Consider the following 24,932-nt stretch of genomic DNA (forward strand, 5'->3'; position numbering starts at 1 on the left):
ATTGAGTATACGGGATATAAGTTAAAACAGACATCCATCATAGGCTTTATTGTGATTTGCCAATAACCCTGGGAATCAAAATTAAGACGAAAACATGTGATACTGAAGCCTCAAAATAAATTACTTTTTTACATGATTTGATTTGATATTTGTCTGCTTGAATTGAGTGTTCATGGTATTTAGCAGAAGTGGTAACTTTTTGTGCTTAAAGAAATCATCTAGCATTTTCCTAGAACAACACATTCTGAACAAATGTCTCATGCAAGTCTCAAAGATAACTTGTAAACAGAACTCCGTATTTTATTAATACAGTTCATAGAGACTAGAAGAACAGGTTCTGCATGAGATATTTGAGCATCAACTGATAAAGTTACAAAAAAAAAAGGTTCCCCGTATTCGGAGAGAACTCATGTTTGATGTGGAATTAGGCGGACTGGGAGACCTTCCATTGGGATCTGTGAAGCATGGAATATTATCTTCTCTTGAGGATTCATTTTTTCCATTCTAAATTTGGTTAAAACATTGTACATGAATACCAAAATGTCAAGCCGAGCATATCTTTACCAGGACTCATTCGAGGTCCTCCATCAAACTGTACAAAGGTCTACGGAGCAGGTCCACTCCCTTCAAATCTTGATAGATCAAATGTTTCTGGATCCGGAAAGTATTTCGGGTTCTTGTGTGTTGTATGAACCATCCAAAATGTCTACAAACAAACAAGTAATAAACATTTAGTTTGAACATTAACATTTTAATATATCACTACTTTATTCATCAAAAAGTAGTGTTTGACGTGATAATCAAGTGTTTATTTGTTATTCGTTAAGTAATGCGTTTGAACCTCCGAAAATAGTCTTTATAAGAAAATTAATGCTAACTCCGTGTAAATGGGACCTTCTCCGGACACTAGTGACTTAGTAGAGTGGGTGCGACCTTGTTCGAGGCTATTTGAGAAGTGATATGATTGTTTGAATTTATGTATAAAATCCATACCATCCATTAGGGCCGAGCAAAAAATCGAACAAAAAAATAACCGATCCGAAACCGGTAAAATCCGTAAAGAACCGATCCGAAAAAACCCAAACCGATTCGAAACCGAAAAGTTTAAAAACCAATTTGATGATAATTTTCCGATTCCGGTTTTAGGTCCAAACCGATCCGAGAAAAACCGAACCGAACCAATTATTTAAATAAATAAATAAATATATATATATATATATATAAATAGACAAAAGTTCAGTGGAGTCCGTGTCTTATTTGGAGACTTGGAGTCCTGTTTATAGGCCGTTAGATTGGATAAAATGGACGACTCATATTACATCATATTACATTACAGATGTATAAAATAAAACCTAAAACTAACTATATTACTTTACATAGATCAAGTAGTTTATTTTTCTTACTCAATATAATTTTTTTATCTATAAAAACTTTTTATTTATGCATAATAACTTTTTATATCATTTACTCTACATCAAATATATTACGCAATAACTTTTATTAGGCTAAGTTATGCATTAAAACTCTATTTCTGAATATAATTTTCAAATATTATTTATTTATTTTAAATTATATTTTTTATTTAGAATTTAAAGTCCTATACTTTATACATAAAAAATCTACAATATATTCTGTACTCTATTTTTTAAAATATTTCACATAATATTTTATTCTGCAAGTTGCATTATATTTTTTATTTAGGTTTAAAAGTACTACATGTTATAATTTTAAGTACTACACTCTATTTATAAAGTTCTACGATTTGTTTTGCATTATATTTTTTAATTGTTTTTTCACATAATATTTTGTTTTGCAAATTGCATTATATTTTTTTATTTATGATTAAAAGTACTAAGTTTTTATTTATATATAAATACTTTTTTTGTCATTTACTCCACATCAAATATATTACATTATAATTTTTATTAGACTAAGTTATGCATTAAAACTCTATTTTTAAATATATTTTTCACATATATGTGTTCTGCATGTTAAATTATATATTTTTTATTTAGATTTTAAAGTACTACATTTTATTTATAAAAAAAATCTACACTAAGTTATGCACTATATTTTTTCTAATATATTTTTAACATAATATTTGATTTTGCAAGTTGCATTATATTTTTTATTTAGATTTAAAGTACTACATTTTATAATGTCAAGTACTACACTCTATTTATAAAATTTTGCAGTATGTTCTTTCTTTCATTTTTTAATATATTTTTTATATAATATTTTATTCTGCAAGTTGTATTATATTTTTTATTCAGGTTTAAAAGTATTATATTTTACAATATTTTTTTTAATATTGTGAGTTTTATATTTTTTTATTTTTCTTGTACTTGTCCAATTTAGTTTATCAATTTTTAATTTATAATAAACGAATATAATGCTAAAAATTGAAAATGTGGAAAACTAAAAAAATGAAATTTTATCTATTTTTCATTAGCTATTAAAAAATATAAAACAACTCATCCCCCGGCATGCTAAATATTTTTTCGTAACAAATAAAAAAAATACCCTCTGCCACCTACATCATTGTTTCATTGCGGCTTGTGCAATGAAACATTGCTGGAGGACGTTGTTTTAAATGTAACGGTTCTTCCTCGCTTTATTTTCCTAATTTATTTTTTTTGTTAAAAATAAATTTTTAAATATTTTTTCGAACTTATATTTTGTATTTTTTAATTAATATTTTAAAGTAAAATATTTAAATTTAATATTGAATTTAAAATTTTTGAGTGGAAAAGAATTTTTTAATTATTTGTTCGAAATAGTATTTTCGAATTTTTATTATAACGGAATATTGTGAGTTTTATGTTTTTTTAATATTGTGAGTTTTATATTTTTTTTTATTTTTCTTGTACTTGACCAATTTAGTTATCAATTTTTAATTTATAGTAAACGTATATAATGCTAAAAATTGAAAATGTGGAAAACTAAAAAAAATGGAATTTTATCTATTTTTCGTTAGCTATAAAAAAAATATAAAACAACTCAGCCCCCAGAATGCTAAGTATTTTTTCGTAATAAATAAAAAAATACACTCTGCCACCTACAGCATTGTTTCATTGCGGCTAGTGCAATGAAACATTGCTGGAGGACTTTGTTTTAAATGTAACGGTTTTTGCTTGCTTTATTTTTCTAATTTATTTTTTTGTTAAAAATGAATTTTTAAATATTTTTTCGAACTTATATTTTGATATTTCTAATTAATATTTTAAAATAAAATATTTAAATTTAATATTAAATTTAAAATTTTTGAGTAAAAAAGTATTTTTTAATTATTTGTTCAAAATAGTATTTTCAAATTTTTATTATAACGAAATATTGTGAGTTTTATGTTTTTTTAATATTGTGAGTTTTATGTTTTTTTTTTATTTTTCTTGTACTTGTCCAATTTAATTTATCAATTTTTAATATATAGTAAACGAATATAATGCCAAAAATTGAAAATGTGGAAAACTAAAAAAAATGAAATTTTATAGATTTTCGTTAACTATAAAAAAATATAAAAAAATATAAAACAACTCAGCCCCCGGAATGCTAAATATTTTTTCGTAACAAATAAAAAAAAATACCCTTTGCCACATAAAGCATTGTTTCATTGCGGCTTGTGCAATGAAACATTGCTGTAGGTGCCTCTTTAACCAACCGCCGCAAAATTTTATATATGTTCGGGCTCTGCTGAACACCTCCCGCAATGAGTCCCGCAATGACTCATTGCGGGAGGGTTTTTATTATTATTTTGTTCTCATTTATTTTTTTAAAATTAAAAATTATTTATAAAAAATATTTAATTCATCATAACTTCATTAAGGAGTACAAATGTGTTATTATACATAATTTTGACATATTTAAAATTAAAATTAAAATAGTTTGATTAGAATTTACTCAAAAAAGTTTTAGAGAAGACGACATCTTTCGATCAATAAACAATCATACTTGTAATACTCCATTCATACATTTCAGTTACTATCTTCGTTTTTCATTTTTTTTCATTAAAACTAATATTTTAATTATTTTCCCGATTATATATCTAATTTATTTTAAAATTTTTAACTCATTATACAATTGATAATAAATGGGAAGTAGTAATAAAATTAGAAAATATAAAACAAATGGTTGTTAAAATTAATTATATATTTTCTAACTCCGTTATTATCGAAAAAAAATAATTCATTAAAATATAATTTTTTGTTATTTTAGAAATTAAATAAAAACAGTAATCTGCCGCATTATTTCATTGTGGTAGGTATCTCTCGCAATTTCTCATTGCTGGAGGTCTGCTGCAATGAAACAATGTGGGGCACCATATATATATATATCTTCACATATAGAGGAGGTGCGTATATCCTGAGTTTTTGTATTTAGCTTTATAGTTGTCTTGGAAATTCTACGAGACACCCTTTTGTATCTGTAGTTCTGTTCTCTTAAAGATATAAGAAGAATCGGCTTTGTACATAATGCCTGGACATTATGCAATACATTTTTTAACCGGTTTTGCAACCGAAACCGAACCGACAGGGCCGACCCTATGTATTTGGGTGTCCTAGGCGGGATTCAAAAATGGTGCCCCATATTCATAACCAAAAAATCACAATAAGATATATTCATTGTATAAAAGAAAACTTACTTGAATCTAAAGTAGCAAGTGAATATAATGAATTTCTTGTACGCTAAATATCCAAGTTTTCAACCTCCTGCAATAATCTCCTGCAAGCCACTGATGTAGTATCATGAATATAGAACAGTCATCATTAATAGTACACAACAATGTCAAAATAAAGTTATAAAAATGAGTTTACCTTTATTGATTTTGAAACTTTTTTCTAGGCTTTTGAGATGTGAATCTCTCTATGATTTTGCTATAATCTAGAGAACTTGCCAGCTCACTTTCAATAGACAATAAAGCCAATCCATTAAGTCTATCTTGAGACATCGAAGAGCGGAGATAAGATTTGATCAGTTTCAATCTAGAAAATGTCCTTTCCGCCTCTACCAGTGTAACAGGAATGGTCACAACGATTCTATAAGCTATCCAAGCATTTGGATAATTTATTTGTCTTGAACTAGAACTTATTCTCTAATTAATTTTAGTCACCAATCCCAAATCAGTAAATCACAAAAGACATACTACTTTTTACAAAAACAAATCTCAATTATTCTCTAATTATTCACATCAAATCCTTAAATTGAAAAATAATAATAAACAAATAGTAAATTACAATATTATTAAAAAAGTAATTAGAATAGAAATCTTTAAACCATACCTGTGTTATAATTGCTGAATTACAAAGCACAGATGATCCGATGTTCACAATGAGTCGATGACTTCCAGTATTTTGATAATTGATATTCAGAATGAACAGAGAACAATCTGTGCTTAAGCAGAGGGAAGGAGAGGGTTTTGTACTTTTGTTATATGACTTCATCTGGCCATCTGGGGTAATGGGTATAGACGCGCATAGTCCAAAAACTCAATTTCTCCACACCTTTCACATTTTTACTTTGTTTTGTTTATTAAATAAATTTATTAATTATATTTTTAAAGTAAATTAAAGTAAATTATATTTTAATTTTAAAATAAAGTTATCATAAAGATAATAATATATTTTAAAATTTTAATATGTCCCCAATCATATATATGTTAATTTATTCTAATTAAAATTTGTATTTTAAAATAAAAAAATAAAAAAAATAATATAAAAAATAAATACACCTATTTACATATTTTATTGAAATATTTTGGTGCCCCTGTACGCGGTGGTGGCCTAGGCGGCCCCCTTGGTCGCCTTACCCAAGGGCAGGCTCTGCGAACCGATATAAACCGATCCGGATTTTTAAAACTGAAACGGATTGGTTTTAGTTTTTAATTTTAAAAACCGAAGACTTCCGGTTCCGGTTTAATCTAAAAACCGAACCGATCCGACGTTTGCTCCCCCTACCTTCCATCCCTTTGAAATGGTGAAACCAGCAAAGTTAAAATCAGTGACAGCTTCTCGAAATGCACCTTGACCAGATGGTTCCAACCTTAAAGATTAACAGGTTACTGCCCACGAGTATTTCATCTTCTGAACATCTTCCCACTTCAACAGTTCCCCTGCTTCCTTTCTGTAAGTTTATTTCCACCGCAGCAAATTAATTAATGATTAATGGTAAGAAAAAAAATTATATAAAGTGGATAATAGGGCAAGGGTGAGTTGAGACTTCTGGTGACCAGAGAGCTATTGTAAGAGGTAAAAAATTCTGATTTAAATCTGATTGTGTATGATAGCATTATAAAATAATGTTTTCTGAGATTATGATGTATAATTAGTATGAGGTTATAGAGATGATTTCATTTAAAATAATGAATTTGATTTTGTCTATTGCTTACTACATGCAAAAAATAACCATATTAATTAATACGAAAATGCATGCACCTTCCCTCGCTAGGGTTGTGTAGATATATAAACGATCCATAATAATAACCCCCAGAGATTGGTATCAGAGCTAGTAATAGGCGGGAAATGAACAGTAAAACACTGTAGCAAAAGTAGCCGTGAATAGTAAACAGTGAATAGTAACTAATGAATAGTAAAAGGTACATGAATAGTAAAAAGGAAATAAAATTTGATGGTTAAATGAGACCTCCGACAAGAATAAATAGAGAAAGGAATAAAAGATATAAATGTAAAATAATAGCAACTCTATTAATTTTATTTATGGTAGAAAATAAAGTAACACAACAGATGTGTAAGAAAATTTTATACAGACAATTAATCTGACTTATGAAAGATTTAAGGATACGATCAATTCAGTATATAGCTGATAAAGAACCAACATATAATAGGCTAATAAATCAACATATTGAAAGTTGTAAGATAAGCATGCAAATAATAAATGAAAAATTAGATATTATAGCTATATTACAAACAATGTTGGAAGAAAGAGATGAAAAAATTAGGAGACTAGAGGAAGAAAAACTTTTATTAAAACGAGAAAAATTTATTAAAGAAACTAATTTAGAAATCGAAATAAAAGACTTAAAAGAAGTATTAACTGAACAATATAGATTAATAGACGATTTAAAACAAAAAATTAAAAAATGAATTGGACAGATCCAAATGCAATAACTAGAAATAATAGAAAACTAAAGCAATTAATAAAAAATCAAGAAAAATTAGAAATAGATCTGGAAAAATTACTAGAAAGAAAAAATAAAATAACATGGACAAGAGAGAATAACGAAGAAATTATGAGAATTTACCAACAACTTGGAAATATGATAATAACATTTAGAAATGATAAACTAAGAATACAAGGACTTAAAAGAACAATTTTAACAAATAATATAACTGGATAAAATATAGATGGATAAAATGTCATTAGAAGAAATAAGTGAAAAACAAGATATGTATTATCAAATGGATGAATACGAAGGAGGAACATCACAAACCCTAAGTTTTAAACCAGATATATATAATCAAATTCAAAGTGAAACATAAGAATTAACAATAAAAAAGATATTCAAGACATCATATTTTGAAAGAAATAAGGAAGTTAGGTATATAGCCCAAAAACATGAGAATGTAATAGATATAGATACAATAAATGGAAAAACAAGAATAAATTTAATAACAGATGGATTAATAAAAAGAGAATTATCCAAATTAAAACAAAAGGAAGCAAATAAACTAAAAAACATATATTTTGGAGCAATAGAATTTACAATAAAAGCATATTTTCAGAAAAATATCGATACTCCTATACAGATATATGTATTGGATGATAGAATAATAGGAAATATACAAGATTCATTAATAGCAGTAATAAAAGGAAACTTGATATATCAGAAATTAAAATTTATAATACAACCTGATTTCAGTATATCACTAAGGGATGAAAATAAAGAAAGATCTTTAACATTATACTATAAGTTAGATGGAATAAAAATGCAAAAAGGAAGTAAAGTTATTAGTATAGAAACCAAAATGGTTTATGCTATGACTGGAAACCATCACGTAAAGAAACAAACGGAATTAGGAATAATAGTACCAAAGTTATATAATGATATATTAGAAAAAATTGAACATAAAGAAGAATCTCAAATAACAATCCCAGAAGAAATTACAATAGATTTTAGTAATAGACAAATGATTCCAAGGCAAAGAATTAAACCAATATTAGAAGGATCTAGATTAAGTTTTAGAAAAGAACAAAATCCTATAAGATTAATTAGATCAATGAGTATGACGAGTAGAAAGATAGATTTAATAAAAATAGATACTGATAGTTTGAAAATAAAAATAATAATATTTGACGAAACAATAACAAGAGACTGTATAGCAGAAATTAATACAGGAGCTACCAAAAGTTTTATTCATATAAGCAAGGTAAATGAAGAAAATTGTAAGTGGATAGAACCTCAGACTTACAGATATGCAGAAAATGATAGAGAAATATTTATTACTAAATGTACTAATTTAAAGTTTAAAATATTAGACTTGGAATATAATATAAATATAGGAGTAATAGAATATGATAGTTCGAGTGAATTATTATTAGGAAGCGACTTCTTAAAAATGATAAATTATAAAATTAATAATAATGGAATAAAGATAGTAGATCAAGGAAAAGAAAGATTTATAGAAAAACTATGAATATACAAGAAAAATTAAGGAATAAGAAAGAAAAGTTAAAGAAAATACAGAGTATGTTAGAAAGCGAAATAGATTCACAAATAAAATATTTAGAATATAAGGAAAGACAAACAAAGTTAGAAAATGATATTAAGAAATTGGAAGAACAGAGTAAAAATACTAGTAAATATTGGATAGATGTTGGAAATGGTTGGAAGAAGCGAATCAACAAATAATAAAATGTCAGACTCAGAATTTATAAAAAATTTATGGGAAGAAATAATAGTTAAGGAAAAACTAAATGCAATAATGAGATTGGTAGAAAAACAAGATAATCAAGAAAATTTGAGACAAATAATAAGAGAAGAGTTAACAAGCTTATGGAATAATTCTGAAATACCTACTTTAAAAATGATACTAGACAAGTTAATAAAATTAGAAGAAGGAAAACAAAAAATTATACCAGAAAAAGAAATTACAAATAAGCCAGAACTAAAAACCATAAATGCATGGAGAAGAGTTAATGAGCCAATGATGATAGATATAAGTAAAATGAAACCTAATATATCTGAACCAATAGGAAAGGTATTAGATAATTTGGGACAACTTAGTAAAAAAGGAAAGTTCTAATGGAAACTAAAGAACAAAAAGAATATAACGTGATAACATTTTTAAAGAATCATGGAAAAGAAATTTTAGAAAGAGAAAAATATAAGTATGAACCATTAAAAAAGGAAACAACTAGTGAAAGCAAAGCTGAGTTTAAGATTGATACAACTGTGATAGAATATTTAAAGTCAAAATTAGAACAACAAAAGGAAGAAATAGAAGAAATAAGGACGGAGAATAAAAAATTACGATTAAATACTAATGAAGAATGGTTAGAAAAATATAAAAAATATAAAAATAAATATAAAGAAACTAAAAAGGAACTAAAAGATGTAAAAAGAGATTTAAGACAAACAAAAAAGGAATTAAATGAAAAAACAGAAGAAAATAAAAAAGAAATAGAAATATTGAAAAGGCAATTAAATAAGTTAAAAGAAAAAAAAAAGATACAAGTGAAGTTTCTAGTACTGTATCTACAAATAATAATACAAGTACTAGTGAATTGGAACAAGATAATTTAGGAAAAACGGTGAATATAATAGAAGAATATAACAGTAGTTATGAGGAAAATTCTGAAATGGAAATAGAAAATAAAAATATAATAGAAGCTTTAGAAAGAATGAAAAATGTAAATGCAGTAATAAAACAAGAATCGAATAGTGACCAAGAAGATAAAGATAATTATACTGATATAGAAACTGAAGGAATAAAAAATGAGGAGATGGATAACTACCCAGAAGAAGAAGTAACCGACCATAATATGGAAGTTATAACAAGATATAGGAACACGATACCAAAACACATACCAATAGGACAATATAATGAATTTAAAGAATTTATAGGATCAATGTCACAAGGCGTAAACTTGAATGGATACTTTTTAGACTTAGATAATGTATATGAAGAACAAGAAATTAGCAGGAGAATTACTGATTGGAATTTAGGAATGTATATAGCATTAATGAATTCTACTCATACAGATGAGTTAGAATATACTTATAACTTGATCTCAAAAATGCTAATTGGAAAGGTAGCATATTGGATAGAATCCATAGAATATCAGTTAAAAACTGAAGTACTAAGGTATGCAACGGATTGGAAATCAATGTTACAAATATTTGATATGATATTAAAAAGAGAATTCTTAGGAGAACCTTGGATAGTAGCTAGAGACCAAGTTTTAATAGAAAGAAAAATAGAAATAATAATGAATCTAAATAACATGAAATGCTGTAAAATTAACAAGTTACCAGAATATACTATAAGTTTTACTAAATTCTTTTATGAAGCTAGATTCTTACCCGAAGAAGGACATATATATCAACAATTATATTATGATCATTTACCAGAACCTTATAATACTGAGATAACTAAGGAATATAATAAGTTAGAACCTCGTGAGAACACTCTGGATGAAAGAATAAGAGTACTAAGAGGATATCTAATGAGAAAATGTGAAGAATATAGGGTACAACAGAAGGTTAAAAAGGATAAAAAACTAGGATTAAGAGAAATATGTGGATTCACTGAAAGAAGATTAGTATTTGGATGTGAAGATAAAAAACCCTATAGGAACTATAAGAAGAGGTATAATAAGAAAAAATCATATGATAAGTACAGAAGCAAACAAAATAGAAATAATTATCCTTATAAATACAACAGATATAAGAGAAAAAGATTTAGGAAATTTAGAAATACACCAGAAAATAGGAGAAGATATAAAAATAAGAGAAAGTTTAGAAGAAAACCTTTTAAAAAGAAAGATATAAGTGAATGTAAATGTTGGAATTGTAATGAAAAAGGATATTATGCTAATAAATGTCCTAAACTGAAAGAAAAGAAAGTAAAATATATAAATACATCACAATTCATAATGGAAATAGAACAAATTAAAGAAGATGACAATAGATGGTATGAATATGAAGAGTTTTATATTAGTGAAACTGATAATGAAATAAACTTTATAAATTATGAATCATCTAGTGAAAGCAATTGGGAGGAATGGTAGCAATATACATAGAAGCAGATGTAGAATATAAAAAATATAAATTCCTAAAACAAAAAATATTTATAGATAGTGGAGCAGATCTATGTCTAGTAAAAAAGGAAGTTTTAGCTTCATATAGATGGGAAAAATCTAATGCACATAGAACTAGGGTATCAGGATTTAATGAACAAAAGAAGGAATTAGATGTAATAGCAAAAAACATGAGAATAAAGCTAAATAAAACATTATTCAGTTTACCTATTGTATATCAGAATAAGATGAAGCAATCTATATTATTAGGAAATAACTTTTTAGATTATTTTAAAACACATATAGTAACTTCAAATACCCTATCATTACAAACTCCGTGTAATAAGTGGATAGTATTAAAAAGAATTATGCCAATAAGTACTATAAATACTATAAGAATAAACAATCTAAAAATAGAAAGAAATAATAATCTACAAGAATTAACTGAAAAATATAATAATTTATTAAAATACAACTTCGGAGAAAATCCTATGAGGTTATGGGATAAGGAAAAGATATATGCTGAAATAAAATTATTAAACCCTAATGATATAATAAGATCTAAACCTATAAGGTATAGCCCTTCAGACCAAAAAGAATTTGATAATCAAATCAATGAATTATTAAAACTAAAATTAATACAAGAAAGTAAAAGTCCACATAGTAGCCCGGCTTTCCTTGTAAGAAAACATAATGAACAGAAAAGGGGAAAAGCCCGTATGGTAATAGACTATAGAGAATTAAATAAGAAAACTATATTTGATGAATATTTCTTACCATACAAAAGAAATCTTATAAATAGACTAGGAAATAAGAAATGGTTTAGTAAATTTGATTGTAAAAGTGGATTTTGCCAAATAAAATTAACCAAAGAATCAAGACCTTTAACAGCCTTTAGTGCTCCGCAAGGACATTATGAATGGATAGTATTACCCTTTGGATTAAAAAATGCGCCACAAATATTTCAACGAAGAATGGACCAAATCTTTAGGAAATTAAAAGATTTCTGTATAGTATATGTAGACGATATATTAATATATAGTGAAACTCTAGAAGAGCATATAAAACATTTAGAGCAATTTATAAGAACAATAGACCAGCATGGAATATTACTGTCTGAAAAGAAATATGAAATATTTAAGAATAAGATAGAATATTTAGGATACAAAATAGATAAAGAAGGTATACAATTACAAGACCATATAGTAACAAAGATTGTAAATTTTAAGGACAAATTAGAAAATAAAAAAGAGGTACAACAATTTTTAGGAATAATAAATTATGCCTCAGATCATATTAAAGACTTACCTAAATTAAGAAAACCATTACAGGAACTAACAAAAAATAAACCTTTTGGATGGACAAAAGAACATGAAAACTGTATAAAAATTCTTAAGGAAAAGGTGAAAGATTTACCAAAACATAGAATACCCATAGAAACAGATCATTTAGAATTATATACTGATGCTAGTGATATAGGATGGGGAGCAGTCCTAATAGCATATGAGAAGGATGACATAGATAAAGAAAATACACATATATGTGGATATGCAGGAGGAACTTGGAAACCTAATGAATCAAACTACCACATAAATGAAAAAGAACTATTAGCTATAAAATATGGGATTAAAAAGTTTCATTATCATTTATTACCTGTTAAATTTGTAGTAAGAACAGATAATACTCAAGTAAAAACCTTTATTACTAATAAAATAGAATTATTACCAGAATTAAATAAAAGAAGAAAATGGCAATCTTTTTTCTGTTGTTATGATTTTGTAATAAAAAATATATCAGGAACAAAAAATGTGTTAGCTGACTATCTTAGCAGAGAAAATAAACAATGAAAATAGAATATACAAGAAGACAAGCTCAACCATGGAAAATTATATCGGGATCTTTAATAATATGGACTACTACTTCAAAAGCTGTAGAATTTATAAAAAATTTTGCTCTCGAAGGATTAGATGAAAATAATACAGAAAAACTAGAAGAAGCATACAAAGGATTTCTAGAAATAGAAAAACACATTGGTTATTATTTCACTCCTAATAGAAGGTATATTGATGAATTATTAATATCAATTATTAGAAAATTAAATGCCATTGAATGTCATGCATTTTGTTTTTGTAAAGGGAAAATTTAATTGTTTGTTGCTCTTAGCAGGATATGGAAAATTTTGAGAAATATATCACTGATGTCACTTCTCATATCTCAACCAATAATGAGAAAATCACCAAACTCCAAAAGGAGATAGAAACCCTGGTTCAGGAGAACCAACATTTTCTGAAACAAATTATGGAAGCTATAAAAGACAAAACAACTCTACAAGCTTCAGTTGCAATCCCTACAATAAAACCTATAACATTTTCATCAAAGCTTGTAACCATGCCATCACCTTCAACCAACATATCAACTACTCTGTCAAATTTATCAATGAGTGATAGGCTGAAACACTCACCTGAGATAGTGAAAACATATGAGCAAATAATGAAATATTATGATTATAAATCTAACCTTGATGTTTGCAGACTGACAAAATCTACAAAATATCCCAGATATATTTGTTGTGAAAATGCAAAACCTGACATAGTCTATAACCTGTTTATACATGGTTTTGTTGACAAGATCTTAACAAATGAAACCATGTATTGTATATCAAAGCTACCAAGTATAATTGTCAAATCCGTGGAAGCTATGATACGGGAAATGGGAGCAGGCTCATATGGAATACAAGTTTTTGATGCATCAACCGATCTAGTTGGAAAACCCATAATAATATGTCAACTATTTAAATTGGGAAGGAATATGGCAGATATTGTGGGAGAAACCAAAAGCTTGAAATTGCCAAATCCCTGTGATATTAACAAATTCCAGGAATGGTTATGTGAAAAATGAGCCATTGGACTAGCTACCCTCAGGTCCAAAATACAAGATATGCTACGAGCTCGGAAAGCTATAATTATTTCTAAAAGCCATGGTGGAGGTTTCACCGAAAGCATAATAACCTTATATTATGATAATATTATACAAAATTCAGGAACTATGGCATTAGAGATAATGCTTGATAAAATAGAAAACCTGAAATATAATCATGCAAAACATACTACTGAATATTATCAAAGAATAACAGGTCCTCGAAAGAGACCTATTATCAGTCTAAAAGATGATAACAAAGGGATGAATTCTGATCCCTTTGCATAATACAAAAATGGTGTAATACACCAGAACACTGCAAATTGAATGGTGAAAACCAAAAAGTTATATTACGAAGAGATTCCAAAAATATCATGGCAGACAAAGATGAAGAAAGAAGAAAAGAAAAAGCAGATTCCCTGGAAAAAGATGACAGATCCTGCAAGATATCATGGCAGACACAAAAGATAAAGATGAAGAAAATATGAAGAGACGACAAAAGAAGAAATGACAGACAAAGAAAAGAAAAGATTCCTGAATTATTAGTAATTATGTAAAGAAACCGGTTATCCCGGTAATCTGTAACCATATAGAAAGACTACTATAAATAAGTCCATACATGAAATGGAAAAGATATCTAAAAAATTTCTGAAGTTCAATTCTCTCTCTCTCTCTGAATATGTCTGGCTAAACTTCTTCACTCTCTATAAACTCTACTAGGAATATATCATAATAATAGAAACAGATTATTTTATAAGTATTATATACAATCAGAATTGGTTCAGAAAAATAATATCTTGAAGAATAGCGATATGGAAGAGACCGTGTGAGGACTCCTGCATCCAGCCAAAGAATATCCAAAGGAGCTTGGAGAGCGTTATGGATAATAGGGCAAGGGTGAGTTGAGACTTCCGGATCTAGTTGGAAAACCCATAATAATATGTCAACTATTTAAATTGGGAATTTATGTGCATACCTTTGTAAACCTCATTGTAGATATGTGGAAGCCAAGATTCTTTAACACAAAAGTTACAGCAGTGATAGTGGTCTCATAGCTAGCAACAAGCAAGCAGATAAAGTTGTTGGAGATCTCTATTTTGCTCATAGCTCCATAATATGCAGTTATAGGCAAATAGTTTGGAACATAAAACATGCCAGAAGTAACAAGAGTAAAGTGCTTTGCTAGCCTTGTCACATGCTCATCATCAACTATACTCGTAAATAATTTACTATGCCAAATCAAATGTGTACTTTTTTGACAATGGAAACACCTTCACTGCCTCATTGGTAGCCCATTCTGAGTCAACATGCTCTTGTGCCATCAAATCCATGACTGATATGTATTGTTTTAGAGCCTCTAGCTTAAGAATATCATGAATAAAACTACGTTTACGTGCTGAAACTTTTTTCAAAGAACTCTCCACGAATTCAGGGAAGTGCAATGCCTTTTTCATAGATTGAGGCCACCATGAAGTAAGTAGTTTGGATTTATTGGTAAAAAGCAACTTGTTTCCTTGAACTCCATAAAACACAGCCATTTTTTCAGCAAGTAAAGAAATTTGGAAAACATCTGGAGAGTACTTTTTTGTTCTTTCTTTAATGAATTCTGGAGGACCTAACAGAGCAAACTATGAATACAATCTGCGATTAATACATATAAATCAAATAAGTGTGTGCGTTAGTAAACGAAATCAAACAGAGAAAGAAAGAATATAATCAAAGGGAGATACTCGAGTCTAGTTGAAACTGTTTCCTTAAAGCTATTTCGCCTCTCACCGTATGTGCGAGTCGATAGCCTCCCAGGATAAAACGAGATACTAGTATAATCGATAGATCGAATATACTCTCAGCGAACTTGAACTAAGCCCGAGAGCTATCACCGGAATATTGGAAAAATTTAAGACTAAAGAGACCGAGAATGAAATAGATGACTCTTATTCCCTTTACTTAATAAAACTGATGCCATAAGACTTTATTTATAAAGAGAGGCTTGAAAGGACTTGTTTTTCTTTTCGATGTGGTACATGGTATTTATAAGAAAAACTAAGGAATAGGTTTGTGCTACTCTCGATGTGGTACAAAACCACTTTTCATATCAAAAGGTAAAACTTTGGAACATCAGTTATCATTCACATTTTACTCATTTTGAGCGTGTAAATATGCGTTGGAATCCCCTCGAAGAGGAGAATACGTTCCAATAAATACATACCACTAATACATAATGTGTCTCACTCATATAGAGTCTCAAAATGATTCACAACTTAGTCTAAAATACTAAGTTTGTCCAACAATCCCCCACACATGAGATTGATGGTCCAGTAGCACGCACCACATAGACAGACAGACGCGGAGCTTGACTTGGTGATAGTTCCGGCGGTCAGATATAGCATACGATAGGTAGAGAATGCTCCTTGAACCTTCGCTCGAATAAGTACATCGACTTTACTGGTAGACAGTATGACGCGATGTCCTTGAACTGTTCGACCGTTTGTGTAAATGATGACATACTCATCACTATATCTTTCCTGACTCATTCAGTTCTCATGATTATGTCCATTTTAGCCATGGAACATCGTCCTGGTTCTGTAGGAGTTTCTAAAGAATTGTGCCTCGCAATTCTCCTTTGAAGCGGCCCCACTTCTCTCCCACATAGGTGATCTTTATCTTATAGAGTAACCTGCGTTTACTCAACTGAATTCCATGTGTTCACTCTTGAACTCTATGTATTCTTCAAAGATCATTAAAAGCTCAAAGCTTAACCTCGTACCTTATGGGTCTCACTGTTTCTTCATCATATGAACAGGCCAGGGGTTACCCCACGGTGATTTGGTCATCATGATTTAGTTGTCCCATTGAACCAAGTTCTTGGGATCTTCAGTCAGCAATGGTTGGGTGTCCACCATGATGCCGTTAAGCAATAGGCTTAAGGCCCATCCCTCTCAATGATATCTCAACCACTTCTCTTGATAACCCTTTGGTTAGTGGATCCGCGATATTATCTTTTGACAGTATATAGTCAATAGTGATAATTCTGGTTGAGATCAATTGTCTAATGGAACTGTGTCGTCGTCGTATATGACGAGACTTTCCATTATACATCGTGTTCTGTGCTCTGCCAATAGCGGATTGACTATCACAGTGAATCCTTATTGCAGTTACAGGCTTTGGCCATCTTGGAATATCCTCCAGAAACTGACGTAGATATTCAGCCTCTTCGGCGTATTTATCTAGTGCCACAAACTCAGCTTCCATCGTGGAATGAGTTATCACCGTTTATTTTGAGGATTTCCATGATATTGTCGCTCCAGCTAATGTAAACACATAGCCACTCGCAGACTTAAGTGCTTTCTTGCTAGATATCCAGTTTGCATCAGTATATCCTTTTAATACTGCTGGGTATCTTCCATAGTGCAGTCCATAGTCTCGAGTTCCCCTCAAGTACCTTAGTACCCTTATGATCGCTTTCTAGTGATCAGCTCCCGGATTACTCGTAAACCTACTCAACTTGGTAATTGAGTATGCAATGTCTGGTCTTGTACAGCTCATGAGGTACATTAGACTACCAATTATCCTCGAGTATCCCAATTGGGAAACAGCTACACCTTTATTCTTGGATAGGTTCAAAGTCATATCCACAGGTGTCCTAGCTTTCTCAAAGTCATCCTTAAGAAACTTCTCAAGGATCTTGTCAACATAATGTCACTACTAGAAAATCAGCATTAGACATCGCACATTAGACATCAGTCAGAAAAGTCCCTGATGTTAAAAGCCTTTTTTACATCACATAAAAAAAGTGATGTCTTTTTGGTATGTTTACATCAACTTTTGAGTTAAGTGATGTCTAAGTTGTTCTTTTAAAAACTGCGTTACATCAGTTAACATATAAACCGATGTCCAATTTCCTTTTAACATCGGTTGACATAATAACAGATGTCTAAGCTCAATTATAAAAAATTAGAGCCCGCTGCTTCTCCCTTTTGCTCCCCGCCTTTAGCCAAATATTTTCCTTTTCCCCCCAGTATATTTCCCCCTCCCGCCTATTCACTCATTCACTTTAATAACATTATAACATAAAATTAAAAATAAATCAAAATCAAAACAAAACAAAAAATTACAATCTCCACAAAAACAAAAAACAAAAACTCATCCACTCATTCCCCCTTTCTCTCTCAACTGCTAAACCTAGAACTCTCAAATGCATGATTACTGTCTTTCCCCCTTTCTGATTAGACCTTGAATCTCCAATTAAACCTCTCAATTTCTTCAACTCATCTCTTAATTTCTTACTGTCTTTCTTTTAAATGTTTTTTTTCTCATTTGTTTCAATTTTTGTGACAGATTCGAAGATTAAGCAGTGAAGTGTGTTCATTGAAGTTTAAGGTGAGGAGTAGAGTTTCTTGGAGCTAAATCTTGGAGCTAAGGGTTTATTAAAGCTTAAAGCTCGAAGCTAATTAAGTTGGATTTTGGGCTTGGAGTTTGTTGCTGTGTTTTTTGGGATTTTGGAGCTTGCTTTGTTAGGTATATTCTTCTTTACATATCTATTTATATTTGTTTGGGCTGCATGTATATATTTGTGTAGTTGTATGTATGCATGTGAAATTGAAATGTGTAGTTGTTGCATGTGTAGTTGTATGTGTAGTTAAAATACGGATTTACATGTAATAACAAGTGCTTGTATATATTTGTGTTTGTGTTGTTTGTAAATATATTTGTGATTGGGGCTTGTCGTTGTAAGTAGCATGGTTTTTGAGTGAATATAGGAATTTTATATTGATTATACTAGGTAGTAAATGTACTATAGTATATAGTAAATTAATACGTTATTTGACAATCAGGTAGTTTGAGAATAACATGGACAAATCTTGGATTTTCTAAGATAGGGACACACTTGACTATGAAATCGGGGTTGAAGAGTTTTTGATATTTGCCGAGGAAAATGCTAGTGATCCTAAAAGAATCCCCTGCCCTTGTAAAAGATGTGCTAACTTCAAAAAATTTGCAGTTAAGATTATCAAGGGACATTTATATGAAAATGGTTTTAGTCTGGGGTACCTTGATTGGATTTGGCATACACAAGGGTCTGCAAGTAGGTCATCAGTTAATATAAATGCTCCGACCCCTGCATCTACGCCTGCCCCTGTACCTACATCTGCCCGCGCACCTATACCTTCCCCTGGCCTTGCATCAGAAACAGTCAATGTTTGTGATGCTGCATATAATTCGAGTGAGTATAATAATGAGTCGTATCAGTTTAGGAGTCTTGTGGCTGATGCTGAACAACCTTTGTATGAGGGTAGTGAATGTACCAAGTTGGAGTTGATGCTAAAATTGCACAATTGGAAAGCTAGGTTCGGAATTAGTGATAGTGCCTTTAACGATTTGCTGTCTACCGTTGGCTCTCTCCTTCCTAAGGACAATGTGATGCCACCTAATGCATATGAAGCCAAGAAAACCTTATCCGACTTGGGCCTAGAATACATAAAATATCACTCATATCCAAAGAATTGCATATTGTATCGGGGGTAAATGTTGATGCTTCCGAGTGTCCTAAGTGTCGTTTATCTCGCTGGAAGTTAGGAAAGGATGGTAAAATAAGGATTAATGTTCCTGCTAAAGTAATGTGGTATTTTCCAATTATACCGAGATTCAAACGGATGTTTAAATCTCCTTCTACATCTGAACTAATGACCTGGCACTAAAGAAGTGAATAGAAGAGGGAAAGATGCGGCATCTAGCCGACTCTCCTTCTTGGAGAAATATCGACTATAGGTGGCCTGCCTTCGGTAGTGATGCACGAAATATTCGTTTGGCGTTGTCTGCAGATGGTATAAACCCACATACTAACACTCTAACCAATAGATACTCTTGTTGGCCAATAGTAATAGTGTCTTATAATCTTCCTCCGTGGTTATGTATGAAGAGGAAATTTATGATGCTAACAATTTTAGTTTCCGGTCCACATGAGCCTGGCAATGACGTTGACGTATATTTACAGCCTTTAATCGATGATTTAAAGAAGTTGTGGGAAGAAGGTGAACCAAATGTTTATGATGCATACACCAAGTCATATTTCACTTTAAAAGCAATTTTATTGTGGACAATAAATGACTTTCCTGCATATGGAAATCTATCCGGATGCGTTAATAAAGGTTATATGTGTTGTCCAGTATGCGCTGATGATACAGTTGCCAAGTATTTAAGCCATAGCAGGAAGATGTGTTACTAAGGCCATCGGTGTTACTTGGCTAGGAATCATCCATATAGGAAGCAAAAGGCCGCTTTTAATGGACAACAAGAATTAGGGCAGGCACGTCAACCTCTGTCTGGAGAAGAGGTTTTATTGCAGCAAGATAAAATTGAATTTCAGTTTGGGAAGGAAGTAAGGAAGTCAAAGAAGGTTGATTGTCCATGGAAGAAAAAGTCGTTTTTTTTCGAATTAGAATATTGGAAGTTTCACCATGTCCGTCATTGTTTAGATGTCATGCACGTCGAGAAGAATGTGTGTGATAGCTTGATCGGCACACTACTAAATATGAAACCTAAGTCTAAAGATAGTGAAGCTTCTCGTCTTGACATGATTGACATGGGGATTAGGGCTGATCTAGCTCCACAAAAAGGAGAAAAAAAAACCTACTTACCCCCTTCGATTTTTAATATGTCCAAGGCAGAAAAGAAGAAAATGTTGTCATCGTTAATGCATATGAAACTTCCTTATGGACACGCGTCGAACATTAAAAACTGTGTTTCCATGGAAGAATTAAAGATGTTTGGGATGAAGTCCCATGACTGCCACATCTTACTCCAACAACTGCTTCCTATTGCAATTCAAGCGATACTTCCAAAAAAAGTCAGGGTCACCATAATTAGGTTGTGTTTCTTTTTTAATGCTTTATGCAACAAAGTTGTAGACGTATCAAAACTAGATAAATTGCAATCAGATGTAATAGTAACTTTGTGTGAGCTGGAAAAAATCTTTCCTGCATCATTTTTTGATATAATGATACATCTCATAGTGCACTTGGTTCGGGAATTACGGTTATGTGGGCCGGTATTTTATAGATGGATGTATGCATTTGAGAGGTTTAATAAGGTGTTGAAGAGTTACGTACGCAACTGTTATTACCCCGAAGACTGTATAGCTGAATGCTATCTGGGAGAAGAATCAGTAGAATTCTGCCAAGAGTTTGTCAAGCAAGCTTGCACCACTGCTGGTCTTCGTAAAGATGAAGGCAAGTTAAGTGGTCCATTATCTGTTGTGACAATGAAATCAATCGAAGAAAAAGAGCGGGATGAAGCTCATTTACATGTTCTTCTAAATAACGTTGAAGTATAGCCATATATTTTGTAAGAATTTATTAATTTTGTGGCTATTCAATTAATATATAAATTATATATTTACTGGCTAGTTAATGATTATATAATTTCTGTTAGAATGCATAAGGAGTATCTAGAGGGAATCCATCACGGAAAAAAGAAAAGTGTTCATTGGCTCTTGAGAGAGCACAATCGCCTTTTTGCCGATTGGTTTCTAGAAAAAATTAGTATTTTTATAGTTTCATTTGTGCCTAATTTATTTGCTCTGTAGTAATATGGAATTTAGAAGTATTTTTGTTTCTGAAAATGTGTAGGTTAGTAGTGAAATGGAGGAGAATCCTGGAGGAGTTTCAGAGACAATAAGATGGATAGCCGAAAAACCATCATTTTCAGTTTTGACTTACGAAGCTTATCTAGTAGACGGGGTCTGATACTTTACAAAAGAGCGAGACGGTGTGAGGGTTGTTCAAAACAGCGGAGTGTCTTTAGTTGCTAAAACTGTCCAAGTGTCTAGCGCTAAAGATTTGAACCCCGTAGAAAGTGACTTCGACATTTTACAGTGTTATCTTAGAAATATGGGAGCTAGATTATCATGCATTCAAAGCCCCGTTATTTTTATGTAATTGGGCAGATAATGACAAGGGAATTAAGGTGGATGATCTTGGGTTCACACTTGTCGATCTAAGTCGACAAGGCCACAAGAGAGATAAATATGTGTCTATGGATCAAGTAAAGCAAGTTTATTATATTGAAGATCCAGTGGATGCCAAGTGGTCCGTTGTATTAACCTCTACAACTTGAGACTACCAAGATGTGTATAATGAATATGATTTAGGAGACACAACCATGGAAAATCCCCCATTCTGCTGCCAAATTCCTATATGTGATGTCGGTGAAGATGTTGAAAAAAATATTAGAGAAAATATTAAGGGCACTTGGGTTAAGAAGTGACAATATTATTTGCAGTCATGTATCTCCTTTTTGTAACTATTTAGCATTGTTTATGCCTAATGATATTATTTGAATGTTCGTATGTTTATGACTGTTTATGAATGCATATAGTCATCGTGTCTGACTGTTTATAACTGTTTATGTATGCATACGTCACTAGTTTAGTTATGACTGTTTATAACTATTTATATATGCTTGTGACTAATTAAATATATGTTTCATTTTCAGATTGAAAAAGATAAATGGCAAATAAAAAACAAATATCTAAAGTACAATTCCAAGAAGGCCCCAACAAGTCAGATGAGGAGGTGGATAAAAGCTTGGAGCCGGAAATAGAACCTCAAGATGAAAATGTGGATTCTATGGAAGACACGAAGGCAACAATCACTACTTCCGAAACTACAAAGAAAAGGTATGGATCTGCCCGAGGGGTTTCCGCTATGCACAAAGTGGTGGTGAGGAAGGCGCAGGGCAAGAAAGCAAAGGTATCGTGCAATGCACATGGAGTTCCAGTCAGGATTGCAAGGCACAGTCTACAGTCCTACACCAGAATGTTGGCTAGGACGATGATTCCGATTGATTATCCTAACTGGTCAAAGGTACCCGATGAACTAAAGGAGAAAATATGGATCGATGTGAAGGTATATAAATAAGCAATTTCTTATGCACTTTGTAAATTTTGCATTTTCTTGTACTCATGTAGAGCATAACATTGGTTTCAGGAGACATTTAAAGTCCCCAAGCAACTTCAGAAGGGGCTGATCAGGTCTGCAGGAGCAAAGTGGAGAAATTTTAAAGCAAATTTAACAAGGGATTATGTTAAGCCGTATCTTGGACAAAAGAAGAAACTACGAAAGCCTCCAGTGAAGTATGCTTTTGTTGGTAAGGAGGCTTGGAAAAATTTTGTTGCTGAAAGGACTACCTCGACATGGAAGGTATACGCGAAAGAGATCGTGTGTTTATATCTGTGTTTTATTTATGTTGTGAACTGATATTTTTGTGTATTACAAATATTTTAGGAAAAATAGCATGTTAATATTATTTAAAATGTTTGTTGTAGTCACTTAGTGAAAAATAAAAGGAGCGGGTGAGCAATCGAAAATATCCTCACCGCACATCTAGAAAGGGTTATGTTGGATTGTTGGAAGAAGAGGTAACCTCTGTTTAAGCATTGAACTTAAATAGTTACATTCTACATATATTGTTGTTTTAATATTTTTTGATTTTAATCAGCAAAAGAAAGGAACCTTGGCTCCCGATGAAGAACCTGATCGGGCTCTTATGTGGCACAAGGCTCGTAAGGGAAAACTTGATGATGAGGAGGTTGATCCAGAGCTAGCTAAAATAGGGAAAAGAATTGTGAGTATTTAACAAGCAATGTTAATTTTTTTAATTCAATTCAATTCAGTTCTAATTTTAATATTTTTATGAGGAGGTTCATTCAGTTCTGATTTATATGTTAACATTCTCATGACAGGAGAATTTACTAGAGCTGCAAAGTAAGGGGGAATTTACTGGAGCTGCTCGTGTCTCAGTGGATGGGCCAATCCAAGGACAAGCCAAGATTCCTGTTCTGGTAGTCGGTGAGATTGAAACAGTAGAGCAGGCTGTTGGCTCCTACGTCTCATGGCCCCGCGACTTAATCATATTCCCAGATGCCCCTGCTACCGCGGTATATATTTTTACATCTATGTTTTATTGGATCTCGCACTATTATATTAACTCTATATTTGTTTTAATAAATTTGATAATATTTTCAGAAAAGTAGAAGGAAAGGGAAGGATCCTTTAACTGATTTGCATAAGGTTCAGTCCTTATTTGAGAATATGGAAATCAATAAAAATGTTCCGAAGCACTTTCGGTTGTTGTATAAATATGCAACGACATTCATGAAGTGCACTGGAAACTCTATTCAAATCCCGTGCGATGCGGAGGTGTTTGGTGTTGAGAAAAGAATTTTCATTTCGTATGAAAACATAATTGCTTTGCTTGAGTTTAAAATGATTGGCCAAGCAGCAATTTCTGCATACATGGCGTGAGTAGTATAAATTTTTTAATTATTGTCTTGTCTTCTTGTCGATAATTTCTGCATTTATATTCTTGTTTTTTTTATAATTTTATTTTATTTGCAATGCAGATACTTGCATTGCATGGTTTGTGAAAATAAAAATTTGGAGCAATTTGCTTTCTGTGATCCCGGAGTCTCGTTTACCTTGAACAACAATTTTGAAGATAATTTGGTTAGTCGATTTAAAGAGGGTAATCCAGATCGTCTCTTTTTTATGCCACATAATAGCAAGTAAGTACATAAAAAATATCTCCATATTTATTATAAATCACTTTATTTATTTATTTATAAGCATGAAATTCAAAATGATATGATTCTGATATTAATTCTATTTATTATAAATATTTATAAAAAATAGATGCCATTGGATATTGGTTGTGATTTGGGCGGGCGAGGTTTTCATACTCAATCCTCTGCCTTGTTCAACTAC

At 30.9% G+C, this 24,932-nt stretch overlaps 1 protein-coding gene and 1 pseudogene across 1 annotated transcript; one reads left to right on the forward strand and one right to left on the reverse strand.

Annotated features, from left to right (window-relative positions):
• Nucleotides 1-407: 407 nt before the first annotated feature.
• Nucleotides 408-16,405, reverse strand: LOC141680101 (beta-amyrin 6-beta-monooxygenase-like; annotated as a pseudogene).
• Nucleotides 16,406-19,891: 3,486 nt separating this feature from the next.
• On the forward strand, nucleotides 19,892-21,914 carry LOC141680102 (uncharacterized). Its single transcript, XM_074486416.1, has 3 exons — nucleotides 19,892-20,361; nucleotides 20,419-21,496; nucleotides 21,798-21,914. The coding sequence occupies exons 1-3, from the start codon at nucleotides 19,892-19,894 to the stop codon at nucleotides 21,912-21,914; spliced, it is 1,665 nt and encodes a 554-aa protein (XP_074342517.1).
• Nucleotides 21,915-24,932: the final 3,018 nt, after the last annotated feature.

This window comes from Apium graveolens, chromosome 8, assembly GCF_009905375.1.
Source record: "Apium graveolens cultivar Ventura chromosome 8, ASM990537v1, whole genome shotgun sequence".
Classification (NCBI taxonomy): Eukaryota; Viridiplantae; Streptophyta; class Magnoliopsida; order Apiales; family Apiaceae; genus Apium; species Apium graveolens.

Bases quoted from the DNA above. Each gene is read 5' to 3' on its own strand.
- LOC141680102 (XM_074486416.1), top strand. From the start codon at position 19,892: ATGCGGCATCTAGCCGACTCTCCTTCTTGGAGAAATATCGACTATAGG. The intron at 20,362-20,418 runs GTATTTAAGCCA...TTACTTGGCTAG, and splicing joins GCTGATGATACAGTTGCCAA to GAATCATCCATATAGGAAGC. The intron at 21,497-21,797 runs GTATAGCCATAT...GAAAATGTGTAG, and splicing joins TTCTTCTAAATAACGTTGAA to GTTAGTAGTGAAATGGAGGA.